Raw genomic sequence first — 21,210 nt, forward strand, 5'->3', positions numbered from 1 at the left:
AAGAAATAGGCCTAAATAGATGATTTACTGCTCCTATTTTTTGTTGTGCTCAAAATAGAAAAGCAAGTAAGAATGCAGTGCTCTGCATCCTTCCACATGGACGCAGGCTCTATAGGGAGTTCAGGGCTTCGGTTTAGGTGTACTGCATCCCAGAGAAAGTCCTGCCTCAAGGCCTGCCTCAAATTCACGGAGGATCTGAGAGCTATTGAGTGCTGATAGAGAGTCACAATAGAACTGGAGCTGTGCTTTGCACCGGTTCAACCACTGCTTGGATATATGAGGGGAGGTCCCTTTCCCCTCATATACTAAAGTGTTACCTAATTTTACATTTACACAGTAAATTGAAGCATTGTTTTTTTTTCCTGCTGTTAGGTACTGAATGATTTTTCTGCTGTTGCTTTTCCTGACTATCAAAAAAAAAAAAATGTTCATTTCTGTAGGTAGTCCAATGCCATTTCTGCTTCTCGGTACAGTTTTGCCTTTGCATTGTTATCTTATGGAAGTGCTGAACACCTCCCTCTCCACTTCATAAAATAAGCAATTACAGTAATGTGCCTAATTAGCTGATTTCCTGCTCATCTGTGTGTTGCTCAAAGCGTGAAAAGTTAGCACCACTTGAAGACTTTGCATCTTTGCACATAGCTCCTATTCTACAAGAGAGCTGAGCATCTTATTTCTCCTTCAAGGGCTCTGTGTTTTCCAGAAAATGGGCTTTTTGCTCTGCCATAAGTAATTTAGTTGGCCTGCTTGGGTAGGTGATGTGCGAGGTATGGGTAAATAAAGGGAAAGGTGAGTTTCATTTGGTACCTCATTGTAAAAGGTTGAGGTTTTAGTGGGTTTAAGTTTATATACATTCTTTCCAGACAGGCAAAATTAATTACCCTGTTGCTTGAATGGGAAACCACGGTTCTGATCCTGCCTCCTTAGGAATCATGCCATTTGCTGCAGCAGAATAAAGATTGATATCAACAGCAGGTGCTGCAGCACAAGCAGATTAACTGTGTGTGTAGTTGGTGACTACCTTTATCTTCCTAGCCTGCTCGGTGACGGAATGGCCATGGCAATGTGCCCTGCCCTTGTTGTCCCTGCTGCCTCCATGCTCAGCCCCTCGTGCTCTTGTTAACTCCTAAAGGGACAGGTCCCAGCACCAATGCAACCCTGTCTTTTCATTTCTTTCCTTTAAAATCACTTCTGAATACAAAGCTGTCATGTAATTGCAAGTTACAGAGTGGAGCCTAAAACTCCTCCAAAGTATATTCATTAAGACTTGGGGTTTTTCTCCTGGAGGTCTGGAATCAGTGGTTTGATACTACCTGGCACTAGGTTTTTTGGACCCTGTAGTATTGTGGCTCAGTTGTAAGCTTAGCTTGATTTCCTTTGTGATTGAAAGATTTGGCCAACTGTCTGTTGAACAGTATTAGGGTTTGAAGACTGATTTTATTATAAAAATAGGTTCTGCCTTGATAATACAGTGTAGTTGCAAGCTCCTTGTCCTCCTTCCAACTTCAATTCATTTAATTTGCAAATTACAATAAATTAGACAAGTTGGGTTCCTGTTTGTTTGCTGCTGGCCTTAAAAACTCGAGGAGGGGTCTGGACATGAGGCTGTGTTCCTTGAAACTTGCACATACCCACGAACATGGAGTGGAAGTGTTCCAGCTGGAGCACCCTCAACCCGAGCAGTGCTGCTGGCAGGACACGGGCTGCGGTTCCCTGCTGGAATCCATTCCTGCCTTGACCTGCCAGAGACTAGAGCTGTTAACTTTCCAGGCAGCTTGCAAAAGCCATCTTTTATCCCTTTGTTAAAGAAGCATGTGGCCTGAGACGGATCTGTGTGTGGGCAGACCTTTATTCTGTAATTTCAAATGATGGAAAGCCCAAGGCACTGGATAGGCACCTACTGTTGTGCTTAAAATCCTGGCAGTAGCAGAGCCTCAGTTGTCCTGGGACTGGCTGTGTATGGGTTTGCCTAATGAAAGCTGGACCTTTACTGGGGTCACAGATAGTGGTAAGTTCAGCCTCAGAGGAGCAATGTGATGAGCAGATCCCAAAGCGTGTAAAGTGGATTCATTTGATTTTGTACTGTGGGGGAAGCAACAAACACAAAACACTTCAATGCTGTTTGAGAATATTATTGCAACATTTGCAAACAATTATTATTCCTTGTATTATAGTGGTACTAAGCTTCTGGCTTCTGAATGGGAAAAAGATTCCAAAATTGTCCACAGCCAAGGCAGACAACTGCAGATGCTGAGGAAAGGAAAGATTACAGGTTTGCCCAAAGACAAAAGGGCAGTTAGTAAAAGAAAAGGGAGATGAGGTTGGTGCCTTACCAGGTTTGAGGTTGGTGCCTTACCAGGAACACCATTTGAAAGTAAATAATAGTAACTTTGCTTGGGCTCAAAACACAGTGGTGAGATTCTGCAACGAGTAAAACAGGGAAGGACTACAGAAAGTGTAGCTCTGCGTTCTCAGGGTTCAGAGACCCCAAGATTTGGGGGAGTTGGGTGCAATATTAGTGTGTTTGTTTTACAAGATGTTTTAGAGATGAAGAAGTTACTTGTTTTCTGTATCTGTCTTGGGAAGAAAAATCCACCAGCCTGTATTACTCTGCATGGATGAGTTTCTGAATTTGTTTAACTGTGGTCTCATTGTGCCATTTATCTTTTGGGATCAGCTTTATGAGATTTGTGTCAGGTTTTTCGATTTGCTTGCAAGTCTAGTTCATGGAATTTTCTCTCTTTTTAGTGTGGTGGATGTGTGTATGATAAAAAGCTAAGATTGCATCATCTTTAATAAAAAAGAAGATATATAGCCTAAAGAAATCGGATTAGTTGTACAGAAAGAAATCAATCAGGTTGGCAAATTGTATCTGTGGGACAAAGTGCAAAATGTTTGTTTCATACAGTATTTATTGAACAAATTTGTTGAGAAGATGGTTAAAAATGCTCTACTGAAAAAAAAATGGGAACCATTTTGTTCAATTTAAATGACATTGATGTATTTTTTACATCATGAAATCTTGCAATATTACCAACAACAATCCCTGATAAAGTACTTTACACAATTGCCTCACCGGGCATTTTGAGATAAAAGTATGTATCGGAGATTGTAAATTGGCTGCATCCAATTTTATATATAATGGAACCCACTGCAGCCATCCTACAAAATTCAATAGATCAGGAATCACATTACACTTCTATGAGTTTGGGGTAGTGGGAGCTTTAAAGGGTCTCCAAAACAAACAGGCAACTTTAAATCATATTTAATGAACCCTGTGTATTTTATGCACATGTGATTAAAATGTTTTGCCTGTTTTTCATTTTGTTGGGTGCTGCTGAAGAAAAATTGTAACTCCGGTTTGTGAAACTGATCATATGCTTGTTCTCAAGAGAAAATGCATTTTAATTGAACAGAGCAAACCGTATTTAAATGCGGAGCTGAAAAAAACACCAAAAGAAAAAGCAGATCTGTAGAGAGGATCTATTTCAATATTTTCCTAGCAGCGTGAGCAAGAGCACTAAATGAAAGTGTAGTACAGGCAGATAAAGGTTCACAAAGTACCATGGTGTTTTTTTCTTTTATTGATCAATGCTTGCAGACTCTGAAAACAGTAGACACGAACCTGAACAAATGTACCCTGAAGGCACGTTTTTGCTATTTTCTGCTTGTTTCCCAAAGGGAGTAAAAGTGCTCTATGCTTCCCAGCAGGCAGGTGGAGCCCTGTGGGATCTGACACCCAGCCACAGCCAGACCTGCCAAAAGGCCTCTCCTTGGCCATCAGGTCTGCACAGGCAAGGAGTTGTGCTCACTGTGCAGGGTACAAAATCTGGGGGCAAGCATTTGAGCAGAGCAAGTGATTTAAGAGCAGTTTGGTAGTGTTCAGGCCCATAAGGCTGAAAGGTGGTCATTGCTTGGAGATGTTTTGTCAAGAAACCCTTCAAAGAGAAACCTAGATCTTTTTCCACTCTTCTGACTGATACTTGAGTATATGCATTTATGCACATGTATGGTATATGCCATGGTAATACTGTTGCTTAAAACAACAGTTCTGTATAGCTCATTGATGCTAGGTAATAATTCTTACTAATTTTAACAAAAACTGTTGTTCTTTAAATTGTCCTTTCATGCCACACCATGTGCAAAATACATCAGAGTCAAATGGGCCCAAAGTAGGAACATTCAGATCAGGATTCAAAATGCCTCAACTCTGGCAGTATCTTAAACCAGAACAATCGCACTGCAATCAGTGAAGCTCTGCTCGTGTAAAGCTGAGAACAAGGTCAAGTCCTGAGCCTCTGAAAAACGAGTCTCCAGCAGAGTCTTTGTATTTCCCCAAGATTCTGTTGCAAATTGAAGCTAAAGCTAGGAAATGGACAGCACTTGCAAAATATAAGGTGACAGGACCAGAGAATTAAAGCTAAATGTGAAAAAAAGAAAACAAAAAAACCAAACCGTAAACTTCAACAAGTATGTGCCTGAATCCCGTGCCACAAAAGATAATGAAGTGGAAATTATGGTTTGGAGATTAACTGTGCAGTTAGACCCTGATCTGATGGATCAAGCCAGCACTTACATTGACAAAAACAGGTCAGAATTTGTGATGTCCTTACCAGCTGAATGGTAATATGTCTCTAAGGAGCAGACATCATCTCTCTCCCCAGCAATGGCATGATACTATAGGGTATGTTTACATTGCAGCGGGACTGCTGCTGTTGGCTTTTGTCTGGAGTTCTATATCTGGAGTGTGCCTGCTAGCATGTTTTGCAAAAGAAAATCACTGTTAAAAGAATAACAGGAGAAGAGGGGCTTCAGCATGCTAGTGCAGGCAGTGAGGCAGTGTGTGGTAGGCATGGCAAGGGCCTGGAGAAGCACAGTAATTCTGTTCACTTTAAAGTCAGTCAACGGGAAGCAGAAATGCCATTACCATTCAGCTAGGTGTGAGCCAGTTCAGCAAATGAATGTTGAATTTGCTGAAATGATGTCAGGAGCAACAGGGGAAGGAGAGGGAAAAAGTTAGAACTGGAGGCACTTTGGTGGCAGTGGTGGGGCTGCATGAGCAGCTCAGCCCCTCTCCTGTGACAGGGTTGCCCTACACGGTGTGGCACTAAGCAGGGCCGCTCTCAGTACTGGGGTAGCCCAGCCTGCAGGATTCAATAGCAGGGCCACAATGAGCTGTGAGGGACGAGACAGAACTGCCAGGTTCCTCTGCACAGAGGCTGCCATTGCATTGCACTGTGCTTCCCCCACTGAGACATCTGGAACTAAACCAGAGCCTCCCATGCTGCCATTAAAAGGTTCTTTTTTTAAGGACATGTGCACTTAATGTCAGAATATTGAAACCATACCCACGTGAATAAAGTTAGTAAGCCAGTGATTCATTGCTGTTTCAAATCTCTATCTAGCCACAGTAAATTTCTGCTCGGTAGTGACAGTCTATGTCCACATGCAGGCTATGATATACGGTTCTGCTTTTTTGTATCAACAACATCTGTTTAACAAAAGAAAAAAAAATAAGCCAAGAACATTTATTTTCTAATCTCTGTACCACGTGTTGGTTCGTTATGCACAGGATCCAGGGGTAATATCAGAAATAATATAATTATTTTAAATGAATAATCTGAAGTGATTTTTCCTAAAGTGTGTCCCGTAACCACTAACAGCATAGAAACATAGGAATGTGGAAAAATAAACTCATGTTTTGCACAGATCTATAATTATATCTCTTTTAAGGGCACAAATATTAAGTATCAGTTCCTAGCTTCAGATAGTAGTGTTGGGATTCTTGAAGATTCACAGAAGAGAATATCAGTTCTCAGGGTTACAATAGAGATAAGGTGGCAGAGAGCAATTGAAGCAGCAGAAGAAATCAGCAGCTGAGAAATGAACATGCGCTGCAGGGAGGGGAAGACACAAAAAGCAAGCATGGCTTCAAGGAGTGTGGTGATGGGGTGGCATACAAGCTCGGGCCTCCAAGCACACAAAAGTGATGTGCACCTCTCGTGTCCCCAGTGTTCTCACCTGGAGGGTGGCCGAAAGGTGCTGTCTCAGTGTGGTGGGGACAAAGCTGCTTATTTTGGTTTCTACTTTCCACCTTCTAGGGCAAAGCTGCTCGAGATTGAGGCAGGATCACTTCCCTTGACGTGCTGGCTGCACTCTGGCTGGTGCAGCTCAGGTCGTGGTGGCCTGTTTCACTCTAAAGGGCAGACTGCTGACTCATATACTTACCATTTGCACATGGGTTTGCCCACAACAGTGATGTGAGATCACATTCAAACTTAAGGTCTCGACTGTAAAGACTTATTTTCATGGTTGTTTCTACCTCTTGGAGGTAAAAGCCAAGTCCCTTAGGTGTGTTTGATAAGCAGAAATTTTGGGGTGCTTGTTCTTGGACCAGCAGGGTCTTCTAAAGAGTTTCAAGCTGAGTATTGAAACTGTCACAGTACAGCATCAGAGAAAAATCTTTGCAATTTGAGGTTCATTATCATACCTGGCCATAATTTTTGCAGGGATATCACAAGCAGGAATGCTGGTACTGAAACACTGAGACATTTATAACTGACTAGCCTGGTTATCAGTCTTGGAGAACTCACAATTATTCAGAATTATGGTGACAGATTCTTTTGCAGCCCTCGAGAACATACAGCCAAATTAAAATGAAGGTAAATGTATCAATGACACTGCTAAAGCAGAAGGTAGGTCTGTGTTATGGTTCCAACCTTCTTTCGGGGGAAACAGATTTCTATATTTTCCCATGAGTTGTAGAAGCTGTAGCATGTATCAATCCAGTATAGACCAGCCAGACCTATTAGTTTGCTTGTTGGATAAAGATTTATTTGTAATTGCCAAGGTTTATTTTTATTTTCCTTGAATTACTGTCGTGGATGCATATAGATGCATAACAATTCCTAATTTCCCTCCCTATATTCTTGTGCAGCACAGATTGCTTATCATCAGGAGTCTTAACATTAAAGTGTCAAACAGGATTTGCAGGAAGCTATTTGGGTTTGTAGTTTAGGATGAACATTTATCAAATTGTGGATTAGCTGAATCATGCACTGAACCAAATTATTATTGTCTGTGATTAAATCACAAAGTGGTTATTGCCCTGTGTCATCTAAAGCACAAGATATTTTAAATCTTTGAAATCACTTTTTAAGGTGGCTGTAGGAGCTATGTAGCTACAGACTTTTAGGACCAGGCTCAGTCCTTAGGCAGAAAAATAATAGCTTTCAAAAGGTCATTTGGACGGATCACTCTCTGCTTATACGGGCAACAGATCTGGGAAGGGAATGGATGGACTTATTTACATTTCAGACATACAGACAGATTTCTTAGTAAATAGATGTCTTTGTACCCACTGCTATTTATTCAACTTGCTGGCTCGAAGAAGAGGAGTGAACGGCCTGTTCGTTCCTGTGCCTGAAAGGACACGAACTGCCTGCCGAGAGTAGCAGTGCTGACGGGTTGTTTGCCTTCATGCTGTGGCACGGGTCCTGGGGCACAGTGTGGTCACAGGGGGTGAAGCTGTACCATGTCTTCCCAGCAGTGTCCATAGTCCTCTTCTTCACCCTTCGGTAACCATCTGCCTGAGGAGCAAAGAGGTCTTTAAGCATAGTCATTTTCTCAGCCTTGCTATTAGGTAACAGCCCTCCTGACGGCCGTCTCGCTCGCCTGGCTGAGTCGCAAGGAGCGAACCATCTGTGTGAGACAGGGGAATGGTGGGGCTGGAGGACATGGAGGCCCGTCTCCTGCTCTGATGTGTGCAGCTGGGGAGGTCACAACCCAAGAGGAGTCATGAGCAGTCACCACCGCTTTTCTTTTTGAATAGATAGGAGGGAAGTCCCGAAACAGCTTGTTTTCATGTTGCAACAGGGGGTCATGGGGTAGAAAGGGCTAAGAGTCACTGCATCGGAGTCTGCTAGAGAAATGAAAGTGTGGTACAGCTGGCAGTGGCATGGCACTCTGAGCCCATGACAGTGGTGCCGGCAGACAGTGTGCATTAGGCTGCCTTCGTTCCTCTACTTCATCTCCCTTGTCCTACTCTTTGACCTATTTTCTCTCATTGTTATCTAGTAATCTATTTTTTAACAGCGCAGCCCAGTCTTTCCTGCTGGTTGCAGCTGATCCATCTCGCGGCTAACCTGTGAAAGCAGCACCTCCTAAAGAAACGTCCCTCTGCCAATTACTCCGGAGGCATGGATTCAGCACAGCGTGAGAGCTCGATTGAAGCCAGCTGGCTGTGCCAACAGGACAGGGATGGCAAGAGAGAGACTTTGTACAAAGTATAGGAACTCTAAATAAATTTCTTCAGTCTTTTCTCCATCCGTGCTCAAACGGAGTTAGCAAAGTCAGGAAAAATGGCAATGTTTTATCGACGAGGAACATAGCCCGTAGCTCTGTCCTCCTCTGGAAAGCCCACAGAAGAGAAGGAGAAAGTTGCATAGAAAACTCCAGGAGGCAAACGCAGACTTTTGCTCTGAGCATGCCTCTCCGAGAAGAAGGGTTTGAGGTTTCTCAGAAAACACAAGTAGCAAATCATCTAAGCCCTGTGCTTTCTGGCATGTGCCCTCGCCGTCGGCACCTCACAGCTATGTGTACCCACAGTACCTTGGTGAGAGGTGAGCTGTGATTCCTGTTGGAGTCCCTCCAGCCCGGGGGGAGGACGGAGGGAACAGGCACGCTGGATCACCACACGAAATGTCTGCTGTGCTCGTGTGCAGTCTCTTTGGCCGGCAGCCTTTTGGCTGGCCCCTCCTGCCTTTTTGCCTGTTTTTTTTCTTCCCCCAGCTGAACTGATGGAGAGGAGGCTGCAGCTCCTTTCTGTCCCTGCAGCCTTCCTGTCTGGCTGACTCTGCCCTGGCCACAGATGTATACTTGCATATGAATTCTGCGAGGCACACGTTATGCTTGGAGGGAGCGTGGAGGGGGAAGTGGAGCGGGAAGATGCTGTGATCAGTAGGTGGGCTGCTGTGGTTGGGCTGCGAATAGCTGCTGTCCTGAACAAGAATGAAATAACAGTAACAATACACTGCATTCAGCCCTGGTTGTTTAGAAAGAAGATTTCAGTGCACTTTAACAATTAATTCTGTGTCCAGGCAGCTAGTTCATTTTAAAGCATCCCATCCACATACCTCACCCTCTGCAAGGTCATTTATGCTGGAGTTATGTCACATTGCACTATCCTGGTGGCTGTTGATGGAGTACTGTAGCAGCTGCTTGCAGAGGTTTGCCCTGCTCACTGCCAGCAGCCTACCTCCCTCATCCAAATGAACCCCGACTCAGTTCCAGGCAGGGTTCAAAATGTCTGAGTGAATGAGTCAGTAAAATGGTTGGATTTCTAAGCTAAGCCATGACAGAGAACACCCTGCAAAATTCCATCCCTGCACCAGTCAAATAAGGCAAAGCAGGAGCGCACCTGCAGCATAAAGGAGGCATGTTACAGCTTTAACATATGTGAGGTGGTCAAGGTGAACCCTGGACTGAGCCCATAAACATTTAAGTCCCAGAACAAACGTTTGGGGTTGTACAAACATGTTAACTACCTCCAGCTAATTGGCAAGTGATTACCTTGGAGTAAAAATAGCTGTCCCATAGCTGAGCAGGCGCAGAGTGCCTGGACCCCTGTGAACACTTACAAATCACTGAAGTTTTCAGCAGAGGAGCCTTGTCCAATTTGCCTTCTGTATCCTGGCAGGTTTGTGATCAAAAGGTTTTTGTCCCCAGCAGCAATTGCTGTTTGTTTGTGGTATAGGCTCAGCAAACAGGGCTGTGTGCCACAGCTAATTTTCATGATGCCTGCCCTTTAATAAAATTCTGCAGTTCATAGCGGAATGGAAACTTAAGATAATATTGACCAGCAAAAGCATGCAGTTCAGCAAGGAATGTACCTACTGCGTGCACTATAATGGAGCTATTGGTGAAAGCTAGATAAGTATTTTTAATTTAAAGACAGCTTGGCAAGCTAGAATGTACTGAATTTTGAGTCCTGATACTTTGCATGATAAAATAAACAGTTGGACTGGATTTCATCAGAGGTATATGCAGTTGAGAACCAAGAAGCAAATCCTGCCTGCACCCAACACAGCACTTGGGACTACCAAGTGAAAGATGTGTGGCCAGCTCTTTGACCTGTTGCCTCTCCATTTCCAGGAAAAGCTATAGGAGTCAGGATATCTCTTCATGAGGTATCCAGTTCATACAAACCCACCACCTTCTCAGTACTTGGATCAAGTCTTTGCTTGACCCTCCCCAACATTTTGACAAAAACGCCTAGATCTTTTTGGTCTGTAGCTAAACTACAATTGCATTTCTTTCTTGGGGGAGATTGGCACAGCATTGCTGGGAAAGCAGAGCTGGGCACATGCGAATGAGTGGAGTCTGTCACTGAGCTCCCATGACTCTGAGGCTTGTGGTGACCGAGATGAGCCAGCACTTGGTGCAGAGTGGTTCCGGCTGAAGAGTCACCATCAACACCACAGCGTCATGTGGCAGCAGGCAAGGTGCTGTGTGCTCTGTCCCTGCTCCTGGTCATCTCTCTTCCCAGGAAAGGTTGTGCCAAGGAGGAGGGAAGCAGGTGACACTGGGAACCTCAGGGGAGGCAAGCCCACTGCGCCACGATGTCTCGCATCCACGTGGATTTTTGTGATGTACTCTGGATGCTGCAGTGTGGTGGAGGGTCAGTCCACAGAAATCTTTCCAAGGCAGTCAGAGGTCTCTGCTTTGCGCCCTGGAGGAGCGAGGGAGTGGCAGATGGAAACAAGACTAGCAAAGTGCATTTCACAATCCTGGAAGCAGTGATCAGCAAGCACAAGAACCACAGTGATGGAATCTCAGGTCGTTCTCCCTGTGCAGTCTGGCTTTAGGAACTTTGGCATTATGATGAGCCTTGCCAGAAAGGGATCCTGGCCCCTCTGCTGACTCCTATGGCTGTGCAGCTTTGTGTTTGGTATCTTCAGGTGCTTCAAGCATGAGAAGCTGTAGTGGGTACAGATACCAGAGCTTTCCAGGAAACACTCAGATACAAGCGCAGCTCTGTTCACTGTAGCTCCTTTGAATTAACTTTTTGTGCCTGTAGTGGCAGACAAATTTGCTGGCAAACATTTTGCAAAGAAAAAAAAGGCATTGATCCAGAAGGGCACTGTGCACAAACCAAGCTTAGTATAAATGGGTACACCTGTGCTTAACGCTGGGCACGTGATAAATGCTCTGCTAGATCCCAGCCAAAATAAATCTAAAATAAATATGGGGGCACACTCGTGGAAAATGAATGCTGGTCTTGTAAGCAGAAACTCATATAGCAGAAATAGGAGTCTACGGCTCCATGTATCAGCTGGGGATATCCAGCAGGGAGGGTCACGTGCGCTCCGTTTGAGCTCACCAGCAGAGCTGGTGAAAACAGGTTTTGATTTGAATGAGTTATGACCCATTGAAAATGGCATCATGCGTAACCACAGTAAATTGTCATAATAAGATCACGAGGCTCAGAAAGTGGGCAGTGAGGAAAGAGGCCTCATTCCACCAGCGGACACGGCTGACAGCCCTGAGCTGCAAAATGCAGCAGAGAGGCACGGTCTTATTCCCTGAACATCATGTCAATTTAGTGACAGGACCAGAGGTTGCACAGACAAGCAAAACCTCATTAGAAGTTTTGAGTTGAAAAGAAGAAAACAAGCCAAAATTCGTATGGCTTTGCATTTGGTCTTATCCAGGGTAACAGAGGAGGCTGGGCTAATGCAAATAGTGGAAAAACATGAATACTGTAAGTGCTTTCATGCTTACTGAGGGTTAGCTCAGTTGTTTCTAAACCATGTTGCTATAGGAGGGAGGGTTTGGTGATTAGGGCAGAGCACTACTTAATTGAAAGCAACCATCTCTGAAAGCATGACAGAGCTGTAATCACATTGCACATCCCTGGGCTCACAGCTCTGCCAGGCCAGCCCATGCGGACCCTGTTCACGTGTGGCTGCCCAGCTGTAAATACTGCAGAATCATTGCTGGCTTTTCTGTTTTCATGGTGAACCAAAACCTGAGACTACAGTAAGTTTCAATGCACTTAAACTTTACCAAATATCAAGCCTGGACAGCAGACGTAGCAGAGCTCTTGCCTGCCAAAGAAAAGAGCTCCTTTTCTCTCCTCCTTTTCTTTCCTCCTTTTCTTTTTGATATAGTGCTATTTGTGTGGGGCCACTCACAGCACAGGAGCCTGGAAGAGACACGCTACAGTTAATTCTGTTTCTCCTCTGAAGTTATCAAGTGCACGTGTCCATAGAGACCCGTTGCAAAACACCATGCATATGATCTAACCACATCCTCCCACTCCCCCTAAGGTAACACATGGCCAGCTATAGGACCTCTTTGTCTCATGCCTTACGGCAAAGTGGGTTGCTTGCCACATGGTTGCCACTCCTCTTAGGCTGGCACCCTCCCTTCTCTTCTGTCTGTTGTGCTTTGCACACAAATATCTGTGCCCCCAAGCCATGGAGACATTTCAGGCTCATGCTGATACGCAGCACCTTCCTGACTCATAACATTTATTTAGAGTATTTTTATTACGATTAAATTCATAGCCTGAGTCCATGAATCAAGAAACGCCCAATTCAGTGCTATTCCATGCTTGATCCATAGCAGCGTAGCCATTGGCCATGGGTTTGTGCTTGCATTTACTCAAGGTATACAATCTGAATAGCATGCTGAAGCCTAAGCCATTCCCAGGACCACAAATCTGTTGCGGGTAGTTAAATGCAAGGCCCCTCTGCTCTTCCAGTAGGCGTGCTCTAGGCCAGCCTGGAGAGGATTGTGACTTGTCTTTTTTTCCTGACATTGGCTTGCTGACATTGCTGCAAGGAAAGCCAAAATTGATGGAGGCTGACAAAACTGAAGAAACAGTGAGGAAATGTGCCCCTGCATACTCTTAAGATCAAAGCATAGGGAGCACTCGGGTTTTCCTGGTGCTAGCATAGTAGAGGAGTCTTCCCAGATCACCCAGTGGGCATTTCTGTATGCTGATGAATGTGCCAACACTGCTGGTGCTGCAGTACAGCTGTGGGGAACCAGGATTTTCCAGTTGGCGCCTTCTTTGTAGCTAAGAAGAACCAAGGATAACAATGCTTGTGTAAAATACTGTCTGAATTTACATCTTAAGCCCACTTGCTGTGTGTCATCCACTGAGAAAAAGTCCTGAGTTTTCATTCTCTAGTGTCAGCTTAGTAGCACTGCATAAACCCCTACTAACATTGCTATTTTTTCTAATACTCATGTAGGAGAAGAATCTGGACTGGTTCCCTCGGATGAGAGCCATGTCGCTGGTTAGCAACGAAGGCGACAGTGAGCAGAACGAAATCAGGAACCTGCAAGAGAGGCTGGAGTCAACCATGAGCCTTGTAAAACAGCTTTCCAGTCAGCTTGCTGAGCTCAAGGAACAGGTAAGTGCCCTGCAGTGGGTAGCAACATGAGCGCGTGTGGGTGAAAGCGCTAGCTTTCATCAGGTCATGGTCAGGACAGTGTTACAAAAGAGACTTTTGTCTTAGAAAGGTTTTATCTTACCCTCCAGTAAGCTTTCTAAGTAGATACATTGATATGGGTTTGGAATGAAATTGTACTCTATTAGCAACAGCAGAGAACAGGTAAGGGGAATTAGTTATGAAATCCTCCCAGTGAGTGTGTGAGGACAGAAGCAATGCATACCCAGGTACTGCATAACCTGGCAATAAAAAAGGCATGGCATCAGAAACAGCTGCATACTGGTGGAATCAGTAGAAAAGCTTTCTAAATCCTACACTTGGATTTTTTTCCCCCACGAAGAATACCAGCAGTGCTGTTGTGAAAACAGTTTGCCCAGCCTGTTGCTTTTCTTGTGTCGTCCTTGTCTTTGTGCCCCTCCCACAGCTCCCCCCCCCCCGGGTCTATCCTGTTTAGAGCACAAGCTGCTGGCCTCCCTTAAAGCCCTGCTCCTGCCTAAATCACCTTATGTGTTTTCTATCACTTCAGGATCAAAAGGCCAGCTCCTTTTTTGCTCAAGATGCTGGTCACCTTAGGTTGACTCATTACAGTTTCAGAAAAGCACCTTTGTGTTTCTTTATGGGAAGCACTTCAGTGGTATCAACAGAGTCACCTAATTATCTCCCTTCAAATACCTCCTTAAACTCTTCCCCTGTGAAAAACTCAGCAAAGGTTTAGACTGGATATGCTGAGACTTTTGCTTATTGTGCTTACTCATACTGTCCTGGTGGCTTTTTTTATTTTCCTGGCTTAAATTTCAACTCTCTGTGGCTGGGACCATCTTTTAATTCTGTGATTGTACAGTACCAAGTGGAAATTCTGACCCTCTGCAGGGCTACACAAGTGGATAGCTGTGCAAATAATGCACTGTAAGACCTGCCAGTGGATAAGAATAATGTACAAAGGACAATAAAATGTCCATACTTCACAGGAAACAGATCTCCCACTTCAAAGGCATCTCTTACTTGTAATTTTCAATGCTGAAGAAAAGAATTCCACTCCCTGTTGTTTTGCTTATATGTATCTTGCTCTGTGACTGCTAGATAATAGTAAAAAGAAAAAAAAATCTCAACTCCTCTCTCTGCCTTTCCACCTTAGATGACAGAACAAAGGAAGAATAAGCAGAGGCTGGGCTTTCTTGGATCAAACACACCCCATGTGAATCATCACATGCCACCACCCTGATACCACGGGGAGAAGCCGTGACTAGCCTTTCATCAGTATTCCTGCTTTATTATAAAATAAAAAACTGAGATTGAGAGGACTGAACAGTGCCTATTGTTATAAAGTTAAAAAACAACCAAGTGCCAAGATGTTAAGTGGTTTAGCTCTGGGAACAATTTGTAGTTGTTTTTCGTGGTTGAAAGGGACCACAACCTAGAATGTGAGATACAAGCGAGCCTGTTTGTATTCGCTTACGGAGCCCAACTCAGCTGCGTTTGTGCTCTGCAACTCACTGGCTTCAGTAATAGCCGTCATGTGCGACAGAGGTTGGGACAGCATTCGTCCGAGTCCTTCGAGCAGCCTTCAGACTGCTGGGGCATCCAAGATGAGCAGAAGAAGGAGAAACGTCTGTTAATGCAAATACAACAGCCCAGTTCAGGATCAATAGAAGTCATTTCAGGCTTATTTGCCAAATAGCAACATTAGTCATATTTGCTTGGCATTTACTATTTCTTAATTACCGTAAATATGTCAGTTGGGTAAGCAATAATGTTGCTTCAGGTAACTTCTACTAGGAAGCCAAGAGGAGAAACCTCAAAAGACCGGGAGAAAAAAAAAAGAGAAGAAAAAAAAAATAGAAAAAAAGAATTGCAAAGAGAAACATTAACGCTTTAGAATTTTAGCTGTCACCATGCAATTTCTTATTTATAACATGGAGCACAATGGATCTACAGCTGTGGGAATGTTACGCGCCTAACACTGACAACATAACTGGAAGTGATTTCTTTCTCCTGGCTTCAGATGTTCTCGATTAACGTGGCCGTGAGATTTCACATACTGAGGCATTAAACTGTGTTTTAAATTCAAGTTCCAGTGGGGGATTCAGGGGGAAAAAAACAATTATACCTGTAGTTTGAAGCATGTATAGGATTTTATTTTTTTCAAAAAGCTTAGAAATGTCTTTCTGTATGGAGCTGTAATGGTGTGATTACCTTACATAAACTCATCTTCAGCGAGAGATGACTTAAGTAAATAAGCACCCTATTCTGCCAGCTTTCTTCTGAGCTAAGGATTGTGGGTTTGTGCTTTTGCCTCCCCTTCCTGCTTTCAGGGGCTGGCAGGACTGGCACTGGTGGGGGATAAGGGGCAATGCCATGGGAGCTCCTTCCAGCTCTAGGCTCTGTGAGAGGTGGCAGTGAGTCAGCTGTGCAGGGTCCTGCTGTATCCTGTATTTCTTGGGATGGCTTTAGAAGAAAAGCCATAGGGTTTCCACCAAGCCCAAGAGGGCTTTTTTCTCCTTTAGGAGAAGGTTTTGGGGCACAAATGGGAATTGTGGTCCCAGTTCACCTTCCTTTGAAGTGCGTTTTGGTTACCTGATTGTCCTCAGTGCACTTGAAAATGTACCTGTTACATGGAGTCACTTTTTAAACCAAAATGTTTTGGGGATTATTTCCACGTTGTTATAAAAGCCATTTTGATCAAAGGTGAAAACATTATTGGCTCCACTAGTTCTAGTTTCTGCCTGAAGAAATGCTGTTCTCTTATTTAAGGCATCATATTTAAGGCACCAACAGACCTAGCGTAAAGGAAAGGAAGGGGCATTTCTCTCTCTTAATCCCAGATTCAACCCATCTCTTTTTTTGTGCCAGTGAGGTGTCTGAGATAAAAACAATATACTTTAGGGTCTGATTCTTCTACTATTAAAATATTTCCCATTGGCTTCACTTGTGTCCTTCAAAAATACTGTGTGGAAAGCAGGGATTTCTGTATTTTACAGAAAGAAGACCTCTTTCTGTTTACTTTCATCCATAAAGCATCCTGGTTATGAGAGGTGATGGCCACTTCCAGGTTAGGGTCTATTTTCCCTGTAAGAAATTCTCCCAGATCCAGCCATCCCTCTTCCTCCATGTGCTAAGATGAGGAGCAAGTGGTATTTACCAGAAATGTCACAAAGCCAATGAAGATGAGGGTGGTGGGAGACTAAATTTCCTACAATTTCTCTGCTGGTGGGCTTGTAGCATTGCTGCTGCCAGACATCAGCTGCTTCTCAGGCAGAGGGAGTGTGTGGAGGCAGCAGGAGCTGTGTTGAGCTGGTTGATGCTGTGTTTGCTTCTGAGGCTGGAGTAACCTTTTCCGGAGCAGAGCAAATGTGACTGTGGCTAGGGAAGCGATGGTGGCAAAACTGCCAGGTCAAAGCAGAATACAGAAAAGCAGTCTTCAATGAATGCCTGGGATATTTTAGGAATAAAGCTCAGAGTGTGCTTTTCCTTCACGCTCACTGTATGTGGGCTTAATGCTACTGCTGCAGCACCTCTGTCATAGTGAAAATCCCTTCTGTAAGCCTTGCTTCTCAGTGAGGATGGGTTTTAATGTACCAGATAGTGTTCAAAACCAAGAGACATGCAGTGAACCAATTCTGAGAGCTTATATCAGCCACAGCCATGCAGTAACCAGCTGCTGGTGTAAGCGAATTAGCCTCTCTGAGTAGACCTGTTGTACATCACAAAGCCAAAGGAGTTGCACACAAACATGAAGTAAGCAGTAAGTTGGTAGAGAGTCAGACCCTGCAGCTATATTAATTCAAATTAGTTTACACAGTTCATCAGATCTAGTCACAGCTTCTGTTTCAACAGCAATTTCCTCTTCCTCACACCTGGTTATTGGAGGCATAAAGCACAGTTTAACAATAAGATAAATTAAACGGCCATTCTTCACTGGGAGGTGGGCTGTTGGCTAATACTGGAAGTGGTTGGCACTTTTCTTGTTTACACTTGGAAAAAGCAGCTGAACCACTGCACATCAAGGGAGGTTTCTGCTGTTGGAGCTGGAAAAACTTGAGACTTGATGTGTCTGTGCCCTGAGCCCAGCTGCATGTTGCTGGCGCTCCCTCTGTCTCACACCCCAAACGACGTCCCCAAGGCTCAAGAGCTCAAGTACTGCTCTTCAGAAGAGAGAGCTACAATGTCAAAACCTAAGAGCTAACAGATACTGACTAGCCTTTGCCGCAATGCCTTTCTGCTGTTGATAGCTTCCAAGAGAGACCTCCATAATCAGTACCAGTAGTTGATGCTACTTGCACAGATTGTAAATAGATTTCACTGAGGGATTTGACATTTTTGCTGATTCTGTCAAAACTTAGGCCCTGCCCTGCTCTCATCCATGTGAGCAGTCTTGTACACTTACATGTGGTAACTTAAACAGGAGACTTCTTATGTGAATAATAGTTGCAGGGCCAGAGCCCAAGCCTTAAAGATTGTGAAATATCCCCATTAATGAGTTTATAACAAAAATTGTTGTTTTATACATATATTTATATGTATATCTTTGTTTAATGCAGCTGGGGTATCCTCTTCTTAGGCAAGCATCATTTACCTTACCTATTTATATTAAATGATTGCAAATAAGTTAAAATATCTAAGAACTTTTAATGCCTTAGAGAGATTTATCATTATAAGCTTCTTGACAGTTACAATCTACTTAAGTAAGTATGTCCATTGCTGCTGAATGTAACTTTTAATAAAGTGTGTCATTTTATATATGGCTGTCTCACTTATTCTTGGTGCTAAGGTGCAGGAAAATGTGTGTTGCTGAATTGAAGACTGCGAGGAAACCCAAGTTGGTTGTCTTGCATGGCAGACCAGGCTGTGAATATGCATCCTTTTTTCCTAAGTGACAAAGCAGGTGGAATCAGTATGGTCCTTAATGGATGGAGGCTGAATCCATCAATTAAAGCGAGGATTTATTTAAATTCAGGCACAAATTGTTTCATTCAGGAGAATAGGTCAGGTTGCCACCTTTCCTGAAGGTTGGGTGGCAGTTGGGTGTATAGCTTGCTCAAGTGCTTTTTGTTTAGTCCATAACTGGCAGGCCAGAGGAAGCCCTGGTCGAAGGTGGGCAGACACAGGGATCATGGTGGATGTGTCACCAATGGAGAGGAACAGGCCGAAGCTGAACAGCCTCAGGGTTCTCTGCTGGTGCCTGAGGCACATTAGCTTGGAGCCAGGGGAAGCTTGCTGCTTCCTCAGGTCTGACAAGGGGTGGACGACACATTGTGAGGCTTTGACCATCCGGAGCATTACGAATTGCAGTCAGCAGGAGCAAGGTGGCATCCCATCCTTGTGTCCCTCAAGGGAGCAACGGGGCAGTCCTACCAGGGCTATCAGTCTCGTAACAGAGAGCATGCAACACTCACAGTCATGTGCATACCCACATAGGGGATCTGTGCCTCCACCAGGCAATGGTATTTCAAGACAGAACTACTGGTGGTGCTTCAGAGCCTCTCTCTGCACACCACATGTTCCCAGTGCCAGCCCAAGACTTCAATTTCGGAAATCCAGCCCTCAAATGATACAAAGACAGAGGTTTGAAGGCTTGATGTGGCTTCTCTTAGCAATGTGTGGGCTTTTGTGTGTGTGAGGGTTTTAGCACGCCTTTTTTTTGCCTTTTTTATTTTTTCAGTGTAGCTCCTTCAAGCAGCACCTTAAGAGAGAGACATGGGGTTTCCCCCTCTCTTCTAGGTGAAAGGATTGAGGAAGACAAACAGCCCAAAACCCTCTGTCTCTCTCAGCCGAGACCCTGCGGGCTGAGGAAATCTGTGGTCTTGTGAAAAAAGGAAGCACCCTACAAACCTTTGACAGGAGAGCTATGACATACAAGTGTTTTGGGGTTCCCCCCCCATGTTTATTACAGAAAGTCAATATTTACGAGGAAAAGAATGAGGCCTCTTTTTCATGAGAAAAAGTCTGCTAATTAATTAATTAAAAAAAACCAACCTGCCAAATAGACCGTGCTGTTGCTTCTGTGCACTTGTTACACCAACCTGCTGAGGTTTTGAGTACAGTTAACTTTCTATTCTGTGGTATGACTTTAAGGTTAAATAGAAAGGACTTTGTTTGTTATTAGGTTTCTTAGATCGCTCTGCAAAAATGATGTCCTAATAGAAAGCGGTGTTTCATACAGTAAGTTTTCAGCCTAAGATTACAGTCATATTTAAAACCCAAAACCAGAATTAAGCACCTAAGCCCAAGTGGGAGCAGTTTCACACAGAGAACTGAGAACCTAAAGCTGAGGCTTCTCTTTTTTAAGATGTTTTCTTCAAAGGTATATTTTAATCCAAAAGGCGTTTCAGGGAGCAAACACCTCCTGCAGCATCAGTCGCACAGACGTCAGTGGGCTCACACCAGTGTGGCCTACGAGTGAATTCAGCATCTCCTTTTCCACTGTCACCGCTACTGTGACAAAAGCATCTGCAGGCAAGGATGTTTTCTTTGGAAAGAGCATGCTTGTTTTCTGGGGAGGGCTGCCAAGTTTATTTTTAAGTGGAGAAAACTGAGATTTAAGGATGCTAACCCCTCTGCTGTCCCAGGATGCCTACAGGAGCAACCGGCAGCGTGACTCCCATTTGCAAGCGCCTGCACTGAACGTCCTGTATTTGCACAAAATCATTCCAAACAACTGAAAAGAAACTCGAGCTCCAGGGATTTTAAATGTGGAGTGTAGTGTATTGCTATCACCAATTCATGCTTGCCCGCTCTATTTATATACCGTACTTTTTTAGTTCAAAGCAGGAAGCTGCAAGGCACAAGACAAATAGCCTTTATAACTTTGCCATTTCAACGTGTTTCTCTTGCTGCAAACAGTCAACAGCAGGTTTTTTCTACAGTAGGTTTCTCACTCCGTGACACCCATCTCTCTCCATCTCCATCTTCATCCACTGCTGCTCAGGTAAGGTGAGACCTAGGCATGTCCAGGTCTATTACCTGAAGACAAACCAATAAGCTAAATCTCCATGATTATGGTCAAACTATCAGTGTCTTATTCTTAGAACTTAAATAACTGTCTAAACTTCATAGGCCATGTTGTCAACAAACACATTCAGTATCTGACTTGGTACAAGCAGGCAGTTTTTAACAGCCCTTCTTGTAGTAAGTTATCGCACAGTCTTCAAGCCCTTGGCTGGAGTTTGAAGCCATCTATAGCCTGCTAAACAAACTGCAGGGATGGCAAATTGATGTGAAGAGATGAATGGCTTCTGTTCCAAATTTTAACCTAATCCTCTGGAAGAAAACCATACCCTAGAGCTGGGAGCCAGCTGAGGATCCATTGCCTCAGTTAGGCTAAGGCCTGGCCCTGAGATGGCTGGCAGTGGACAAGGGCATTGTCAAAGCCATGCCATTGCCTTAGGAAGTGGGGAGCAGGGCTGCTGCTGTGGCCAGTGGCGAAGAGCAGCCACATGGCCTTTGCTGAGGCAACACGCATCCATGGGCAAGGCTGCGGGGTCAACCAAGATGCTTCTTTACATGGACCCCATCACCCCCACATTCAATCACCACTCTGTGATTTCATCCAGATGGCAAGAGCAGTGTGGAGATCCAGTTACAGCCCAAAGGCTCCAGATCCCTTTATAAAATATTGCCATTTGACCCCCAAAGTCTGCAATACACTCTATAGGCTTTTTCCCAATAACACCAAGTTGCCACATGAACCGCGGACTCTGGCACATCATCCTCATTTTGTGTAATAGCCTTCAACTGAGATATGTCAACC

General features: G+C 44.2%; 1 protein-coding gene across 4 annotated transcripts in view; it reads left to right on the top strand.

Moving 5' to 3' along the window:
- Positions 1-18,198, top strand: part of ITPR2 (inositol 1,4,5-trisphosphate receptor type 2) — a 255,174-nt gene extending 236,976 nt beyond the window's left edge. For 3 of the 4 annotated variants that reach the window (XM_061472136.1, XM_061472137.1, XM_061472139.1), the window contains 2 exons: positions 13,263-13,424; positions 14,599-18,198. In XM_061472136.1, coding sequence (XP_061328120.1) covers positions 13,263-13,424; positions 14,599-14,685 — 249 coding nt within the window. In that variant the 3' untranslated portion in view covers positions 14,686-18,198. Of the gene's footprint in view, positions 1-6,509; positions 6,663-13,262; positions 13,425-14,598 lie in introns of those variants that run through there. The other variant, XR_009746719.1, reaches the window with a different exon arrangement.
- The last annotated feature ends 3,012 nt before the right edge of the window (positions 18,199-21,210 follow it).

This window comes from Pezoporus flaviventris, unplaced genomic scaffold (assembly GCF_033815535.1).
Source record: "Pezoporus flaviventris isolate CSIRO_AGI_PZ_B2104156 unplaced genomic scaffold, CSIRO_AGI_Pfla_v1 ptg000070l, whole genome shotgun sequence".
Taxonomy (NCBI): domain Eukaryota; kingdom Metazoa; phylum Chordata; class Aves; order Psittaciformes; family Psittacidae; genus Pezoporus; species Pezoporus flaviventris.